We start from the raw sequence: 17363 nt of genomic DNA, 5'->3' as shown, positions 1-17363 counted from the left end.
TGATTAGGGCTATATAGGTTTTGTGGTTAATTGTATAAATTAACATTCAAAACCAAAGAATAATGTCTAGTAATTAATATTTTCAGTTTGAACTCGTGATGATGCATTTTTTTATTGAAGTTAAGTCTAAAAAAGTATCACATGAAATGCCAGTGTTTTTAAAAATAGTTTGGTGTAATCTCCGTGTTATAATGAAAAATGATCAAGCCATGTAAAATGTTGTGAAAAAGGGTTGCGTAGGAGAGAACATTTTCAAAAGGGATTTAACTCAGGAGGAACAAACATTTCAAACCTGAACGTGTTGAATCTTTTGGGGCATTGTGTCCGTGTTTATGGTATAACAGGCTACCCAAACCCCCAGGACTATTTGCTTGTATTTAGACTTTGTGTGCTTGCATATTTCACTAAATAAAATCCAGTTTAAGTGTTGAATTCACCAACTCACCGACGGCTGAGCAAGTGAAGGTCTGTCCAGCTCTGTGCTGAAGGTACAAATCCATCTGCAGCATCGTGGGTCCATCCCTGGCAGCACTGCCTGGGAGCAGCGATGTCCAGGCACTGGGGGCACTGCAGGAATCTCCCTTTCCACCCTGTGCACCTGCAATTGGAAATCACCCTCTGCAGAGGCTGAATCAGTTCTGCTTGATGTCACTATTGATGATTGTGAGAGTGTTTTGGCATTTATAGTGCTGAAATAACAATTAACAGCTCCAGGCAGGAACCGAGAAGCAAAATTTTGGGTGGCACTGTGGAGGCAAGCTGCACAATACTCAAGGTGGCATTTTGGTATGGTGTTCTCAGTACAACTTGCAGGCAACTTGCAGGTTTTAATGTAGACTTTTTTTGTTCTTATTTTCAATTAAGTAAACCTGAATTTGTCTCTGGATAAAGCTGGTGGTGCATTTTTCTTCGGTGGTGTTACAGGACACAGTTTGGTGCATTAGAAGGCATCCTGCACATCTAACTTGTGTGATAGGGTTTTCTACTGGGTTTTTTTTGGCTGCTGGCAGGTAAATAAGGTAGGCTATAGTTAACTCAAAAGATTCAAATTAAGGAGATTTACAGTGTTGTATTTTTTTAATATTTATTTTGATTTGATATGTTTTAATGAACATTAAGGAAAGTGAGTCATGGTCTAGGAAAGTACCAAAAAAAGCAAAAGAGCAAAAAGTACAGTGAGCTTAAATCACTTCAGCCATCATAGTAGTTGCTTTTATAGCCTTGAGCATATGAGTCATCCCTCCAAAGCCCAGCCTCATGATTGATATCACTCCCATGAGAAGAAAAAACTGGTAGTTCAATAAATTGGTATCACCCTTAGTTAAAAACTAAATCTCTGTTTGTTGTTAAGTGAAGAATAGCTTTCTTACCTATCTCAGTTTGGGGAGATTCACTGAAAACAAAGTCTAATTCTAATTCCTGTATATTTTTCTCAAACCAGCAACGGTAAAAACAATTGTATCAGCTTGGCCGTAGAACAGAACGTGATGATGAAAATCTAAGACCCTTTAATTTTTGTTTTCCAGGCAGCAGCAAAGCAGCACCACAGTGTCCTCTCCATCTGTACACCACAAAGTGAGTGCTCGTGCCAAGTGCTGTAATTTAAAAACTGTGTTCTGCTGAACAGCCATTTTGTGCAGGCTTCTGTCACCTTAAAAAACATCTGCCTTAAGCCCATCCACCTGTTCCCCCGCACGTCTCTGGCACAACGAAGTAACTGCTTCTTAATCTTCTTAGATATGGAGTGAAATAAGGTTTGAGGTACTGTGCACTGTTTTTTCATGCCCCTGGGAAGCCAAACCTTATCAGTTTGAATATTGTTGTGTTTATGAGTGACCACAGAGGGATATGTTGAAATGTCAGAGGCTTCCTGTCACACTCACTTGTTTGGCCCACTCAAAATGAAACGTGAAAAAGCAGTGTTGATTTTATTTTATTTTTTTTTTAACTTGCATATATTTTGCACAGTCTTAAAATCCCCATCCTTTTAGGTAGCTTATTTTGATGGCTCATATCAGGAGCCACACACTGAAACTAACTGTTGCACCAATCTAGACAATTCCTAGTTCCCAAAATATTCATCATGACGCTTTGGATGTTATTTTATTGAGATGTCTAGAAGTGTTCCACTTGTGCTCTAGAAGACCATGTGCAGTAACTATTGCCTTAGACCTTCTGTTTTCTTGTTCTGAATAGACATTATCCCCATATAGTGACAGTCCCATCTTTCCCAACAATGGCAACGTACGGACAGACTCAGTACAGCACGGGAATCCAGCAGGCTGCTGCATACACTGCCTACCCTCCTCCAGGGCAGCCCTATGGAATTCCCTCCTACAGTGAGTACTCCCATGTCGTGTTACCTTTGAGGGACGTGGCCCTCTTGCTGCCAGCAAAATGGATTTGAAGGTTTTTAAGCTTTGCAGTGAAATGTCATTTGTGGCGCAGCAACGCTCTCTTTTTAGGCTCGGGGGAAAATCTGACTTGTTTAAAAGTGTTAGGTTTGCTTTGAACTACCTGTCAGCTCTTCGTGTTGGGGACTGTGTTTTTACAAACTAGGTGAAGTTTGGAGCCAGTCAGTGGTAGGGTATGAGAAATTCAGGTTCAGTAGGATGTGCCACTTAGGAGTAGTAGCTGGTGAGTGTTCCCATGATTCACTGCCAAGACAAAGTCTCTTGCAGTAAATATGATATTTATATAAACTACACTTTGCTTTCCTTGATTCTTCCTGAAGTCTCAATGGTACAAGCTACTTTAAGAAAAACTTTCTGTGCATTTTACAGAAGAACCAAGACACACAGCAGAATAGAACCTGGGTGAAGTGACACAACGTACTTTGGTCTTGGAAGATGGTTTGTGTTTAAATGGACAGTTATGAGTTGTAGGTGCAATAAATGTTTCTAACCCCAGTCAGCTTTGTTCCCTGCTTTTCTGCCCAGCCTTGCCAGCAGCTGTGGGGAGACAGTGCTGGGCAGGAGCAGCTGGGGATTCACACAGGGAACTAATTAAACCAGCACTCCTGGCAGAGGAATGCTGGTAAACCAAGCGTCAGCAGCGTCCTCCTTGTCACTGGCTGATCCCCTGAGTGCTGTGTCTTGCACCATTGAAATGACTTCTTAGTTTTGTTTCTTTTGTGCTCTTAAACACCTCAGTTTATTTGGCAAATACAGTATGTCTTCCCAACAAGAAGCTCTTACACAGCCATTGACTAGGCTTTTACTGAAGGGAGGTTCAGTGCAGCAGTCTGGAGGATCAGGGAAGTGGGCTTGGCAGAGCTGGAGCTCTACCAGGATGATGAGAGGAATGTTTTGAGACCCTCTCCTGGAGCTACTTGTGTGTTTGCATCGGCTGGCTGATTTCCAAGGCAAACTCTGAACAGTTGTCCTGTTAGAGCAGGTGAAAGTAGAGCCATTTGCTGCTGCCTAGAGGCTTTAGGGCATACATGTGTCAGGCCCATATGCTGCTTATAAATCCTGTGGATGACCTCTTAGCATCCTTGAGCAGTGGTTTCCCTCCCCCAGCCCCTACACCCTCTCTGAGATACTCAACACAGCCTATGAAAAACTCCACCTGGCTGGCAACCAAGAACAATGAGGCAGTATTGTTTTTAGGCACAAAAATAAAACTGGGCCAGTTTCTAGACAAAACAGAACATTGTGTGGAAATTAATTTGGTGCTAAGTTATTTCGCTGTCTGACAACAATTTTTAGACTTCCAAAAAGGCCCATTTGGCTGAAGATTAATTGTACCCGGGGTAGGTTGAATGCTGGCATGTGGAGTGCTGATGGAATTGAAAAGCATGGGATGTGGGGAAAAGTGGCTTCTGTGTGCACACTTTGCTTCCCCAGCAGAGACGCAGCCAGAGATTTGCACCAGCACGTGTTCCCTCACTGTCCAAAGAAACGTCCTGCCTTTCACTGTGCAGCATTATCATCTTCTTGCTAACTTGGACCCAAATTGCATCACAGCTCTTCTCACCTAAGACTAAAATAAGTGATTTTTATTAGAGAAAACATGATGTGGGAGAACTTATTCCAAACCTGAGCGAACACAAGACTGGTTGCTTTTAGGAGTCATTCGGCTGGAAAACGTGTTTGGAGAAAGGCACCTGAATTCAACTTGTCTTCTGCCAGGTTTGCCTACAAATGCTAAAAGATGGCAGCAGCCTGGGAAGTGTGTAAATCCAAGCCCCAAACATCAACAAGGTCTTTGTTTGGTCCCATCACTTGGGCAGTGTCCAGTGGCCATTTTTTGTTGTGTGCAAATAGACATGCAGACAAGGGAAGGATCACGCCCTAAGGGTTGATAATAAGATGCACCTTTGAGCTGTTTATTTTAATAATACAGCTGTACAACCTCGGCAGCGTCTCAGAATAAAATATCAACCCCTTTCATTACCAGCAAGGGTTTCATCTTGCAATGTTTAATTCAGCTATTGCTGTTCCTGCCTGTAAATTGTCAGTTTAATTGCCTGGGTTTAGAAATTAAAAGACTTTTGTGGCTTCAGGGCTTACCTATTGTTCCTGAACTGTATGTTATATCTAATTGAATAGATGATAACCCTCCTGTATGACTTGCCAATAAATGTTTTGATACCAAAGCTGAAAATAATAATGCAAGTAAAAAATAACTCTGTGGAGAACAGAAGTCTTGAGGTTATTTCGCTGAAGGTCCTGTTGCTTTGTTAATCTTTGCTTGCATCTGATAACTGTTCAGAAAGTTCATGAGTCAGTGAGTTTGTTTAATTCTGAAGCAAAACTATTTGTTCAGAAATTGTTTTTGAAAACAATATTCTTCACGATTGTTTACCTGCCTTAGCAGAAGTGCATTCAGGTATGGATACAGGATGTAGCTGACTCAAATATTATTTGTGATTTGTTTGTTTGACTGTTATTTAGGAGACCTGTTTGAGTAATGCATGTAATTAAATATACATGTATTTAAATATAAATACATAAAAGAAAGCATAGGAAAGAAGAGTTTATTAGTGAAAATGTAGCTGGTAAATTGTTAATTACTGAAATTGCTTTTTTACACCTTTATATGACAAACACTCATGTTCTGCTCTTGGTTCCCACTGTATACCCCGAAGGCATTAAAACAGAGGACAGCCTGAGCCATTCCCCAGGACAGAGTGGGTTCCTCAGCTATGGATCCAGTTTTGGGGCCCCAGCGGCGGGACAGGCCCCCTACACGTACCAGATGCACGGTGAGTGCAGCTCAGGGCCTGGCAGGAGGGGCTGTGGCTGCTCAGAACCTCACACCCCCACGCTGGACCAGTTCTCCTGCTGAAATTACTGTGGAAAGCTTTTAGGTGTAGGCAGCCAGCACAGGGAAGGAGGTAAGTCCGTGGTAGATCTGTTTTGCTCATCAAGGCATTGATTTCTGGCTGAGGGACTGGATTAACGCTAGTTTACCCCAGAAAAATTTCAAGAAGATCAATATAAGTTTTGTCGTTCTGCAGAAATTGCATTTTCTTTCTTTTAATTAGTTCTGTGGCTGCATACCTGGGATTGTTGTGTTAGTGTGAGTTCCTGCATTCTGAGTGGAAGCAAAACAAAAAGGTGGCTTTACACTTCATGCCAGCAGTCCTGTCAGTATTATGCTTCTTTCTGCCTTATGCTGACCTGAACAAACTGCTCTGAGATTAAATTGCTGTATACTCTCTCCACTAATTCTTTTTTAAAAGCTGATACTTTGATACTTAAAAAACCCATGAGTGACTCCACTGGAGGAAGGCAAATGCACGAGGATAAACCTCTCCTTTGCTTTTGTCCTCCCCTTTAGGGATTTTCCAAGGGTTGGAAAACCAAAGCGTGATTGCATGGCTTTCCCAAGTTGTTGTACAAGCTGTGGGAAAGGGAAAGAGATCAAGTCTGTCACTTTGCTTTTTGATATTGTTGGGAATTCTGGGCGAAATGCCCTGTTATGTCATTACACTGAGCTGTCCCCCTTGCAAAACTGTCAATTCTCTTAATTCTTCTCAATCCTGAAAGGGAAAGGTGGGCACACACACCCACTTTGATTTGAAATCGGAGAGTAACTAGTATCCAAAACAGTTACGAAAACTGGGAAACAAGGTAAAATTCATTTTATTCTAGAAATTATTTAAGAAAGCTGAGGACTAACAGTTGACCCCATCTGCTGAGACCGCATATGCTGGTTTTGTCAGAGCACGTATCTCTAACACTAAGCTGGTTTGGGGGGCTTGGATACCTCATGGCACATGCTGGAGACATCTGGGTTGAATGTGGCACAAAAAGAAATCAAAATGGGAGCCTGTGGGTTTGGGGTTTTTTGTCACGGTGACTCCTGCAGGTTTCACCTGTCCCACGTGTGATCTCTCATAGCTTACTGAGCTGTTTGAGAAGGCAGACTCTGGCTTTCTTGGGACTGAAGTCTTTAAGGTGGGCCCTTTGTTCAGTCAAGAGGTTTAGACAAGCAAACTTTGTGCATCAGCGCTCGAAAATATTACACTTGAAAACAATAGTGACACAAGCACGTGTTGTACCAAAACATGCTGAGAATTATGTGTATGAGCGTGACTGTTCCCTAGGGCCATGCTGTGGTATTTGGTGAAATCACTTCTTTTCAGATATTTGTTCCAGGGAGATCATTTCAGCCACTTCACTAAGCCTTTAATGCAAAAGAAAACAGAGGAAAACAGTTTCTGCAAGTGGCAGGTGCTCACTCCGAGGCACAGGGAGGAGTAAATGTGTCTCCCTGTAAACAAGTATTTCCACCCTTCTTCTCCTTGCTCCTGAGAGGAACAGTCTGAAGCTCCCTGACCATATCGTTTATTTACCTTGCTGAGTGCTAGTGAAAGGTTTGAGTGAGGAGTCAGGAGCCTTCCTGTGCTGAGTGCTACCGAGGAATGTGGGCTCAGTGCTTTCCCACGCACAGCACTGGGGGGTGGGGAGTGATCACTCCCAGCTCTCCCTGCCAGCCAGCTCCAGGACCACTGAGACTTCTGCCAAGTTCACATCAGTCCTTTTGGTCACCCTCTTGCTGGTGATGGGCTAAACCAGCTGAAAAGGGAAATTTTTTATTGATATACTTGATCTCGGATTGCAGAATATTCTATGGGAAGGGACCCACCAGGATTCTCAAGTCCAACTCTGAAGCAAATAGCCCTTGCTGGGGTAGAACCTGCAACCTTGGCATTATATTAGCATGTTGTTATAAAAACAAGTTTGAGTGAAGGCTTTGAGTGAAGCTCTTAACCCTCACTTCAAGGACAATATGTTTATTGCATCCTGAGGAAAGAGAGATCATGAGGAGGGCGACGTGCAGGGGACCAGCAGGGAACGGTGTCTCCAGCAGCGTGTGCTGCTCGGTGCAAGGAAAAAAAGCTTTTCTTAAGCTCTTCTCTGCAAATATTGTAAGGTGGTAATAGCACAAGCACATAAGTGAAATAACTTTGTGCTGTTTGCCTCTGTTGAGGAGCAGCTCCCAGAGCAGGGGAGTGAACTCACCTGCAGGTGGGTGCGGGTGGTCGGATGGTGCAGCCCGAGCGATTCCTCCTCACTGTCCCCTCAGACATGAGTTACACGGTCCAGCAGTGAGTAAGGGTGTAACCCACTGTAGGGGTGTTACACCCATCACCGAGGAATAATTGGCCTCTTGGGTGACAAACCTGTCTCTCACAGGGCTCTAGGACAAATGCTGTCCTTCAGTCAGTGCCAGCATAGTTGATGCTGGTTTGTCTTTGTCTCCTCTCATGTTTGCTTGGCACCAGCCTTCCCTCCCTGGTGACTGTGCTCAGTAACCTGGTACTTCTAAACCAAATTCTGCTCCCTGTTAAGGGCTGTTGTTTGCATTACAAACACAGGTGATGCAGGTGTAAAGGGGTAGCATTCAGCTTTTCACCTTGAACTCCAGTTGTATCCTGGTTCTTGAGTGAGAACAGGATCCGCTAAAAAGCGAAACAAGGATAGAACATTCTTTTGGTCATTAAGTGGTAAAGAAAGAGAACTATTTTACAGGCAGCCAGAAGGGGAAATCTATTTTCATGCTTCCCTAGCATGATAATAAATTAAATGGGGAAGAGTTTGTAAGCCAAATAGCTAATGCAGTGTGTCAAACGCATATATAAATATAAAAGATGAGATTGGCAAGTTCTGTAGCTCTTAAAAATGACAGGAAACTATATTGCAAAGGTAACGTAGATTGAAATAATGATTTTAATCACCATGTAACAATGGATATAATAGTATATCATCAGACTTTGTGTAACATTCAGACTGAAATCTTGTATTCACTTATTTTCTCTGAGTGACTTTTTTTTCTCTCCCCTTTTTTTTTTACCAGTGTTGTTTCATGTCAGTATTTATTTTAAAAAATATTAAATTATTTGTTTCATAATGAAGATATTTGAAATATGCATGTGGCCAATCTGGGGATGGCAGTTTAGAGTCACGAATCTCGAGAGGAGGTAACAGTTTGCATTAGATTCTTGTCCTCAAAGCAATAAATTTGTAATGCTGGTAAAAAAATGTTGCTTCAAGGTCCATGCCATTTCTTAATCAATCCTCATGTAAGTGAGTTACAATTGCAGCACCAAATAGCCAAACACCCTGGGCTCGGTATTAGAAGTATATTGTGATTTTTAGCACATGTTTTTCTAAGTTTACATTTTCTAACCATTTAGCAGTTCAGTGATCTCCTCAGACTTCTGGTAAAATTATTATTCAGTGATAGAAATTGAACATGAGACACAAAGATTGCATTCCAGTTCTGCCCCCAAAAGCTCACTGTCTTATCTGGCAATGGAGGATACTGCTTGTTGCTGAGAGGGGAGAAATCTTTGGAATATAAGAAACTTAGCATTTAGTGAGCTGTGTAAAACACAAAGAGAAAGCTGTGCCAGCATATTCCCTAACATAGAAACCCAGCAGTTATGCAGGGAGTGCAATGGCAGCTTATAGAGCGTTTCCTGTGGTTGCATGAGCATGTGTTACGCCTTTATTGCACATCAGGCCATCTCTTCTCAGCTTGTCATTAATTCCTAGACAATGCCTTGCTCTTCAGTTATTATTGCTCAAATGACAGCTGGTATGAAACTATGAAGTTGCACAACAGTTAAAAATGGCCAAAGACCACTGTGGATACTGTCATTGGGCAGGAATAGGTTGGGCTGCTTTTTTGGTTTGGTTTTTTTTTAATATCCAAATCTATCTACCCACAAAATACTTTTTACATTACAAAGGAAAATTCAGTTATGTAACTGGGATAACTTTCCTTTGCCAAGGAGTTGCAAAGCAGTATTGAGTTTGGTACAGACATAAATTTGGGACCAAAGACCTATGCAGTGAAATTCTTTGCTACTGCTAAGCATTTGTTTTCTTTGTAGAATCCTTCTGATCAGCTGTCAAATAGTGAAAAAGAAAGCAGCATTTCTTTTGTGCAACACTGATTTAAAATGGACTAATTATATATGTTGCTTATGTTTGTGGAATGAATTGGTTATGGATTTGTTCTCCTGGCCTGGGACCAAATAAATTCTGAATAATTAATCAATTAAAATGTTCTTTTTTGTGCTGGAAATATTTTGACCCTTGTTGATACCTGGATAATCTAGACAGACTTTTTTCCAAGAGGTGCTTGAATTTCTTGCAATTATGTGCCTGTTTGTGTGCTACAAATTCAATATGAGGTCATAAATAACTATTTGGCATAATTAGTTACCTCTGCCTGCATGAACTTTGCAGAGGAAGTGGATGTTTAATTTTAAGCTTGATTTTTTGTATGTACTTGGTGATGAAAACAGTGGTGGAATTTCAATCTGCACCTGAGAAATGCAGATCACACTTCAGCATACAGACTGTGAATCCATAAGAAGTCCCAGAAAATAAGGGAGAGGGAGAGCACATTCTCAGCAAACTGTCACTCTCAGATGCCTGAGATTCATCAAATTAAAACCTCAGTAGAAAACGAGTAGCCTCTTTCAGAAGGTTCTGCTTCCCAGCTGGTTTGCATTAATTGCAGTCTAATACCATGGCAGTAAAGCTGTGCTGCACTCCGTGGTGAGTTCAGCAGGGAGAGGCCTCTCTTCAGGAGGGGTCAGACCTCACTTTTTACAGTGTAAATACGAGGTTCCTTTAGCATAACAGCACAGTCTCCCTTTCAAAGATTTTTAAACACCAGGGGCTGACTCTGCTCCATTTACTTTGTTTTAAAACGAGCTATCTTACAGGGGAGGGGAGTCAGGGGGAGAGGCAGAGGTGTTGACAGTGATGCCCTGTGAGCTGCAGGGATCTGTGCTACTGCTGCCCACGGGGAAAGCTCTGCTCTGACCCTTCCCGTGGAATGGAAATCAAATATTGACTGGGACAGTCAAAAATAGGAATCTCCTCTAAGACAGAGCATTTACTTTGGAGGTGTCTTGTGTCTGCTTGAGTTCTGTGTGTCTGTCTGTCTTCAGGCTTGCAGGAGATGACACTGGGGAGATGGGACCAGGCAGGACAGTCATGAATGAGAGAGGGGAATAAGGTAGAGGAATAAGAATAGTAAAGGGACTGGGTAAGGAAAATACAGTTTGTGGTAGGGTATGATGAGGAAGTGGGAGCCAACAGAGAAGAAAGAAGTGATGGTTCCCTAATCTGCTGCTTGACCATCTTGGGAGCCTTTATGGAGGTCAGATAGAATACTCAAAACATGGTTTAATGAGCAGAATCAGCACAGAAAACACTCCCAGAGATGTTTGGATGTCACGGAGACTTCTGTTTGTGGATTTTGTTTTCATCACTTCTGTAGGATGTAAAAAAATCCAAAAGCATAGGATGGTAACAGCTTGGGAAATTATGAACTTGGCCTTGATTATTCAGCTTATAGTGCAGTTGGCAAAGAATATGCTAAAATGTTATAGAAGCTTCACTGAATAATTGATTCACTATATCTAGTGATGTTTGCTTCAAAATATCTAGGAGGCAATAGAAGAGCTGGTGTAAAATTACACATAAAATTCTGTGTCAGGGAACATCATACCTGCATAGTCAGGCACTTGAAAGTTAAGAAACATCAGACTCATGATGCTGTGCAGTATTGGTGCTGCTTTTGTTGTATCTCATTTCCAAGCTCTGTGTGAGGTAATGCTCTGGTGGAAAAAATAGAATGTAATTATATGATGAGAGACTGGGATGATGTTTGTGGACAAGCACAGTCTGACCCTGCTTCAGTCAGCACAGACTGTGCAGCTCAGGAGTTTCTGAACTGCTGTGCTGGCACAGGATAACACTTGTATGGGCCTTTTTATATGTAATTTGGATGCCCTTTCTGTTTATATTGGCAGGGTTTAAACAGTGACACTACTGTGACCTCCAGAACTGAGAATACCTGCACTGTCTGAAGAAGAATCCATTGACAGTTTTAAAGATAAAAAGAGGAGGATATAAACTGGACTTAGAAAGGCTGTAACTGGCAGGTTAATTGAAGCTGACAAGGCAATACGAGGGCAGAGATTACTCTACTGTTGTTTTTCTTACACTTTTCTCTGAGCATCCTCTCTTGGCCACTGTCTGGCTCTTCTCCTGGAGGCCTTGCAGTACTGGAACAGTGTTTAGAGGGGCTGGAAAAGCCTCGAGGCAAATGCCTGGCTCTGGAGTGCTCAGTTGAGACTTACAGGGATCCTAAGTAGCTGTTCAGAGAGTGGAGACGTGCTACCCATTGCCTCTTTTCCACTGGTATTTAGAGATTTACTCTGCTCAAGAGGAAGAGAATTGCTAACTATGTAGCTATGCTGACAGGGCATATTTTTATCCCCAATTGCATGATAGCAGATGTGATAAGGCTTGTTTGATTTTAATGCTGAGCTGGGAACTGGAGTCTTGTGGCCACTACTCAGCATTGGAGGTGGCAAATCCAGCTTTTCTTTATCATGTCTTGTTATCTGTCAGAGAAGGATTGTGTTCAGGATGAAACTACATCTGGAGGAATCTTTACTCCTTGGTGTCCATGGAGTCACCCAAATAGTTTGCTGATTGTTTTCTCCAGCAAGGAGGATTGCACAGAAACAGTCTGCATCCCATTTTAAGCATGATCACTTTTTGGCCCAAAAATGTTTCCTTGTGATTTGTTTTTGAAGACAGTCCAGAGTGATTTCCTTCTGTAGCTGCAGCATCGTTTGATAGAAGTGGTTAAAAACACCTTCTCAAAATACAATAAAATCTAACTGCTTTCCCATGGTTCAAATCCTGAGAGTAACTATAAACCATCCCAGCACTTTCAACACCACTGTTAAGCTGGATTGAGCTATACAGGTGACCAGGCTCGAAAGGATGGTAAAAGCCAGGCCCTTAAAACTGCTCTGGTCATCACTTATTACAGCTCTTTGAGGCTCTGTGGGTTGAGCACTCCCAGGAGCAGCAGCGGGGGAAGAGCTTTGACTGAGAAAAACTGTAGCATAAAATGTGTTTTCTATCACTATTCAGAGTGCCCTCAAACACCTGGTCAGGCCCACAGGCCTGCCTGGGATTGTGGTGGGAGGCAAATGGACATACTTTGAGTGAGTTGTGTATCTGAGAGTATTATCTGCAGGAGGTGTTCATATCCTTCTGGGAACAATGTCCTTTAACAGACACTGCTGATGTCAAGTGCTGTAACATTGCAGAATCATGCTTTTCATCTAGGTTAATACAGTGTGCTCTTCCCTGCACTGTCTGAGCCCTTCCAGACAGAAATACAAGACGTTTTGGGGAAGGGTTCATTATGTCTAATGGCAAACAGTTGAGCAATATGCTGCAAAGTACATATGGGTTGAGTTTTTCTTCTCTTTTAACAGGTCAGATAGTCTTGAAATACCTCCACAGCTGACAGCCATGCAGCATTTTATGAGTCTTCTTGCCCAGTAAATGCAGGCAGATGTTGTAGGATTTGGAACCTTACAAGGCACTGGAGTATAGCTGGTGGGAGGTAATTTTGATGAGTGCTTAACCTCTCACTAAAAAGTAGCAGCTTGGAGAAGGCAGTATTTACTGCAGGAAACATTAGCTTGTCAGAGAGCTAAAGCACTGCAGAGAACCCCTCTGAATGACCATGCAAGTCTTCAGTCAGATGTTCTTCCCAGCACAGGGAGGAGCAGGGAGGCCTTTGCATCACTCACAGGCAAAGTTGCTTCCTGCAGGAAAGCAGCTCGCTGATGTGAGAGTGCACAAGCCATTATGTGCAGGCTTGTAAAATACCATGGAAATCAGCTGACCCCTGCAGGCATTTATTTTATTAGTCCTAAATGATCAAATAATCCTTTGAGAGAACTCTCTGTGGAACCACTGTGCGATTCATCTGCAAGTGAGAGGAAACGCTTGGATGTCAGCTCTGTTGTTCTATTTTTTGGGGGGGTTAAACCATGACACAAACATATTCCGAAGTGCCCATGGTAGTCACCCTCAGTGTTCCTTCTTTTAAGTGTTCCTGGAGTCACAGTTGCTGCTGGCTGCCCAGAGAGCTGGGATAAACACTGACACTGTCCTCCTGGGTTGAACCTCCTCCTCTGGCTGTTGAGTGTTTCACTGAGTGCTAGAAGAGCAAACCATCAGTTTTTCTAAAGGTAGCAGCTTATTCTAATTTGAGCAGTACAGGAGACTTGGAGAACACGTCCCTGATGTTGGGCCCCTCTGACCTGTAAAAGGTAAGGACACAAACCTGATTTTCAGAGCTTGCTGTGGCTTTGATCTAAACTCTGCCACAGGCCCATCCTGTCTCCATGATCACCACTCCCCAAGACACCACTATTCCTGTATCATGCTGTGTATTTGTAAAGTGAAAGAAAACTTTCCTTTAGCAATGCCAGAGCTTAGTTCTGAATATACTGAAAATAATCATGAATATTCCCTTCATTTCTTTATTCGCTCATACCTGGCAAGGAGAGGAAGAAATGCAGTTATTGCAGTGACTGAAAGACAAATATAGAAACTAAGAGGGTGAGAAGCTGGCATGAAAGTTTTTGCAGGAACTCAGGCCAGATCACGCACCATTGAAATGGTCATTGGCCATGGCATAGATTTTTAAAATGCTTGAATTAAAAAGTGAATGAAGGGGAAATAGCAAATGAAATCCATGTGTATGAGAGCAGGAATATAACATCAGTCAGCTCACAAAGAGTTTCTCTATACATGTTGCCCTTGGACACTCCTGTAGAGAAGGGCCACGTTTTCCTTATCAGGGGAAAATCGTGGCACTGAATGTGCCTGGCACATGCACACCTTTTATGGGGTGCCTTTCCATGCAAATGTCTTTGGGATATACATACTTCACAGGAACACTTACAGGACTGTACATCTGAAGGGCTGTTCTGCTTTAGAGTCCAGATTGTTTTATTATGAGCTAAATGTTCTTTAAGCTACCTGTGAATGAGGGCATTGTGACATTTAGCAACTGGCTTGATTGAACACAGATGTGAGCCATATTCCACGTGGAGAAGATCCAAAGGGAGAGATCCTAGGCTTGTTTCTGATTTGCAAGGAGGAGTTTGAATGCAATTACTTGGCATTGAGTTACCAAGATAGATGGAAACAAATCTCTTGCTCACACATCTACAGTACTGGAAATGTGAAATCAGCCCGAGTTTGAGATTGTGGGCTGCCTTCAGATGTCAGGGAAACAAAGCTGCTGTATGTGAAAGCAAAAGTCCTGTGGAAATGGGCAGTATCCACCCAGAAATGGGAGGGGGCCAGGCATTTCTGTACATTGCTCACCAAGAGGCTTCCTAGGCATGGTCCATTCCACACAGCACTGCTTTCTGATGTCATTCCAGTCTGTCTCTGAATATTACAAAAAAATGCTATTACTTAGGAAAGCATTTGGGAAAAAAAAAGTGGTTGCATGAGGAATAGGGCTGAATTGATAGCATGCAATGTCTGTTGATAATTTTCCAGTTTCTTGAGTGTAAAATTTACTAATGCAAAACTGAAATTGCTCGTGGCAGAATTCATTTTGTTGTGGAAGTGTTTATTTCTTATCAACAACTTGGAGAAGAAAAGCAAACATTTGGGGCCGTTTCTGATGTGTGTTCTGAGCTGCTGAATTCTACGAAGCTGTTCACAGAAAATGTGACCAGCAGGCTTCGTTCTCTACTCCTGGAGTGAGAGGGTTTATCTTTGTCTTCATTGCTTGTGGCACTTGTTTGTTCTCCTGGCATTTGAACTGAGGGTGCATCATTGAAAACAGAGTCTCTCCAGTCTGCCCTGTGAGGTGCAACAGGGACTGAGCTACAGCAGTCCCTGAGATAAAGGTTGATGTTGAAATGAAATATTGCTGAACCTGAATCTTTTAAGAACTTTCTTTTCCATGCAGATAATTGATTTTATTTATTTATTTATTTTTCTCTCAGCTTTGCATCCTTGTTCAGCTGGGAAGAAATTCCAAGTGTTTACTAACTTTGATTGTTTGGTTGTCTGGAGTGCCCTTATCTGTAATTATTCTGCTGTAACAACACTGAGCTGCCAAGATACAGTGAGTTTAGTAGCTCTCAAGATGTACCCCGGGGGAGAGGTTTCCATTCTTTGAATGTGGTGCTGTAGGGCAAGAAAAAGAGTTGTGTTTGATCTCAGTTTAGACAAACTATGCTCAAGTGATACTCCTTCAGGATACAATGACAGGAACAGAGAAGAGAAAAACCTGAGTTGCCGGACTTGTTGAACTTCAGTTTATAGGAAATACCAGTCTTAAGCACTCTGGCAAAGTATTTAAGTGTGCAGGTAAAAAAAAAATCAGGAAGTTTAAGTATCTGTCTCTGTACCACAGTCCTTCCTTTGGAAAACCCCCTGGGCTGAGGGAGCCCGTAGGGACACCTGAGCTTGGGTAGCTCAGCTAAAATGACAGAAATATATTATACAAAACCACAGTGCAAAACCCACCATGCTGGGTCTAGTCACTGTGGGAAGCTATGGAGCAAGAGTCATTCCCCATCCTCTCACCCCTGCATTTCCACCCTCTTCTCCCTGCTCACTCACCTGCCCCTTGTGTTCATGGACACACTCGCTCTGCACAGCTGGTGCAAAGTTCAGATTAAGTTAATTCCAACTGTGCAAATCTCTCCTTTTTCTAATTCTCTCTGATTGTTTGGAAACCAGGAAGCTGCAGTATCATGTGCAGGTAGCACAGCAATAAACATGTTCTCATCACAATTTACACATAAAGCGTGAGTCCCTCGAGGTAACTCATCCCCCTCCTGACAGCTTTAATAAAGGATGATGGATTGTTTCTAAACGACAGTTTAGGAAAATCAAAAATTCCCCCCTGTATTGTTTTGAGCTCTGGTGTACAAGAGCTGTTTTGTCTTCTGTGGAAGTTGTTTTTGCCTGTAAGCACTGGGGCTCTATTACTCTCCTTCACAGTGGTGAGAAATGCTCAGTTACCACAGGAGTGTATTCATCCTGCTGCATATCCATGACTTTCTGAAAAACTGCAGGAGCCAAGCGTGGGTGGGAAGTGGGGAAGTGCCAAGAGCTGGATGTGTTGCTGTCTTGGGGATGCTGCTCTGGGCAGTGTCCCGGTGTGGGCTGTGGGAAGGAGGAGGGATTGGACACTGATCCACCCAGAGCTGCCTCCGAGGCAAGAATGCCAGGAGGGGGCATCACCTGAGCCCACCTGTGCTGGCTCAGCTCCCCAGCCAGGATGTGCAGGGGGCTTGGGCAGGTACCTGGTAGTCACCTGCACTCTGCTTTCCTCCACTCTGCTCTTTTCTTTTTAAAGACCACATGTGTCAACAAATTAGTTCTGGAGGGCAGAGTCCTCTCTCTCTCTCTCTCTCTCTCGTTTCTTTTTGGCTTGAGATTTATTTCTCGGTGCATGTGCTTTGTAGCTGAACTTGGCAGAGTGGAGTTTGTTCAGCTGTCCATTCCCCAGCTAATCTGGTGTCCTAAAATAAAAACAAGCAAGTGGATCTTTGGGGAATGGTTGCCCCATGAAGACGTGCAGAGTGTCGTGTGGTTCAGACAGCCCTGCTCAGAGTCATTTACATGGTGAGAAGCCAGATGAGAAAAAAAACAAAGGCTGAGGGCCTGAGCAGGACTCAGTCTGGTGGTGCATTGAGGTGATGGAATGAAGCCCAGACAAGAGCCCACTGCAGCCATGCAGGACCAAAGTCTTTCACATATCATGTGAAAGGAAAAATTTTGAAACCAGCATAGAGTGGAGTTAAATCAAGGCTAGAACTTGCCATGGGTGCAGGATCCAGGGGATTGGGAAGCTTGCAGCTCTCCTACCACTCCCTCGGTGGGAGGCAAAGAAAGACCATTCCTGGAGATCTCAATCTGAACCTTTACTTTCCCCCACGTAAAATGTTTGTGGTAATGCATCCTCTAGCTAAGGAGGCCTGGCTGGACATCAGCTGCTTTGTCTGAGACAAAACAATGTCCATCCTTTCT

General features: G+C 42.9%; 1 protein-coding gene across 3 annotated transcripts in view; it reads left to right on the top strand.

The window, feature by feature from the left end:
- EYA2 (EYA transcriptional coactivator and phosphatase 2) overlaps window positions 1-17363 on the top strand; it is an 81798-nt gene that overhangs the window by 37424 nt on the left and 27011 nt on the right. For 2 of the 3 annotated variants that reach the window (XM_027693962.1, XM_027693961.1), the window contains 3 exons: window positions 1527-1575; window positions 2197-2339; window positions 5093-5209. In XM_027693962.1, the coding sequence (XP_027549763.1) occupies window positions 1527-1575; window positions 2197-2339; window positions 5093-5209 (309 nt within the window). Of the gene's footprint in view, window positions 1-1526; window positions 1576-2196; window positions 2340-5092; window positions 5210-17363 lie in introns of those variants that run through there. The other variant, XM_027693963.1, reaches the window with a different exon arrangement.

This window comes from Neopelma chrysocephalum, unplaced genomic scaffold (assembly GCF_003984885.1).
Source record: "Neopelma chrysocephalum unplaced genomic scaffold, ASM398488v2 Primary Assembly neopelma1_94, whole genome shotgun sequence".
Lineage (NCBI taxonomy): Eukaryota > Metazoa > Chordata > Aves > Passeriformes > Pipridae > Neopelma > Neopelma chrysocephalum.
The sequence above is the reverse complement of the archived record's forward strand: the minus strand, read 5'-3'. Positions and strand labels throughout refer to the sequence as shown.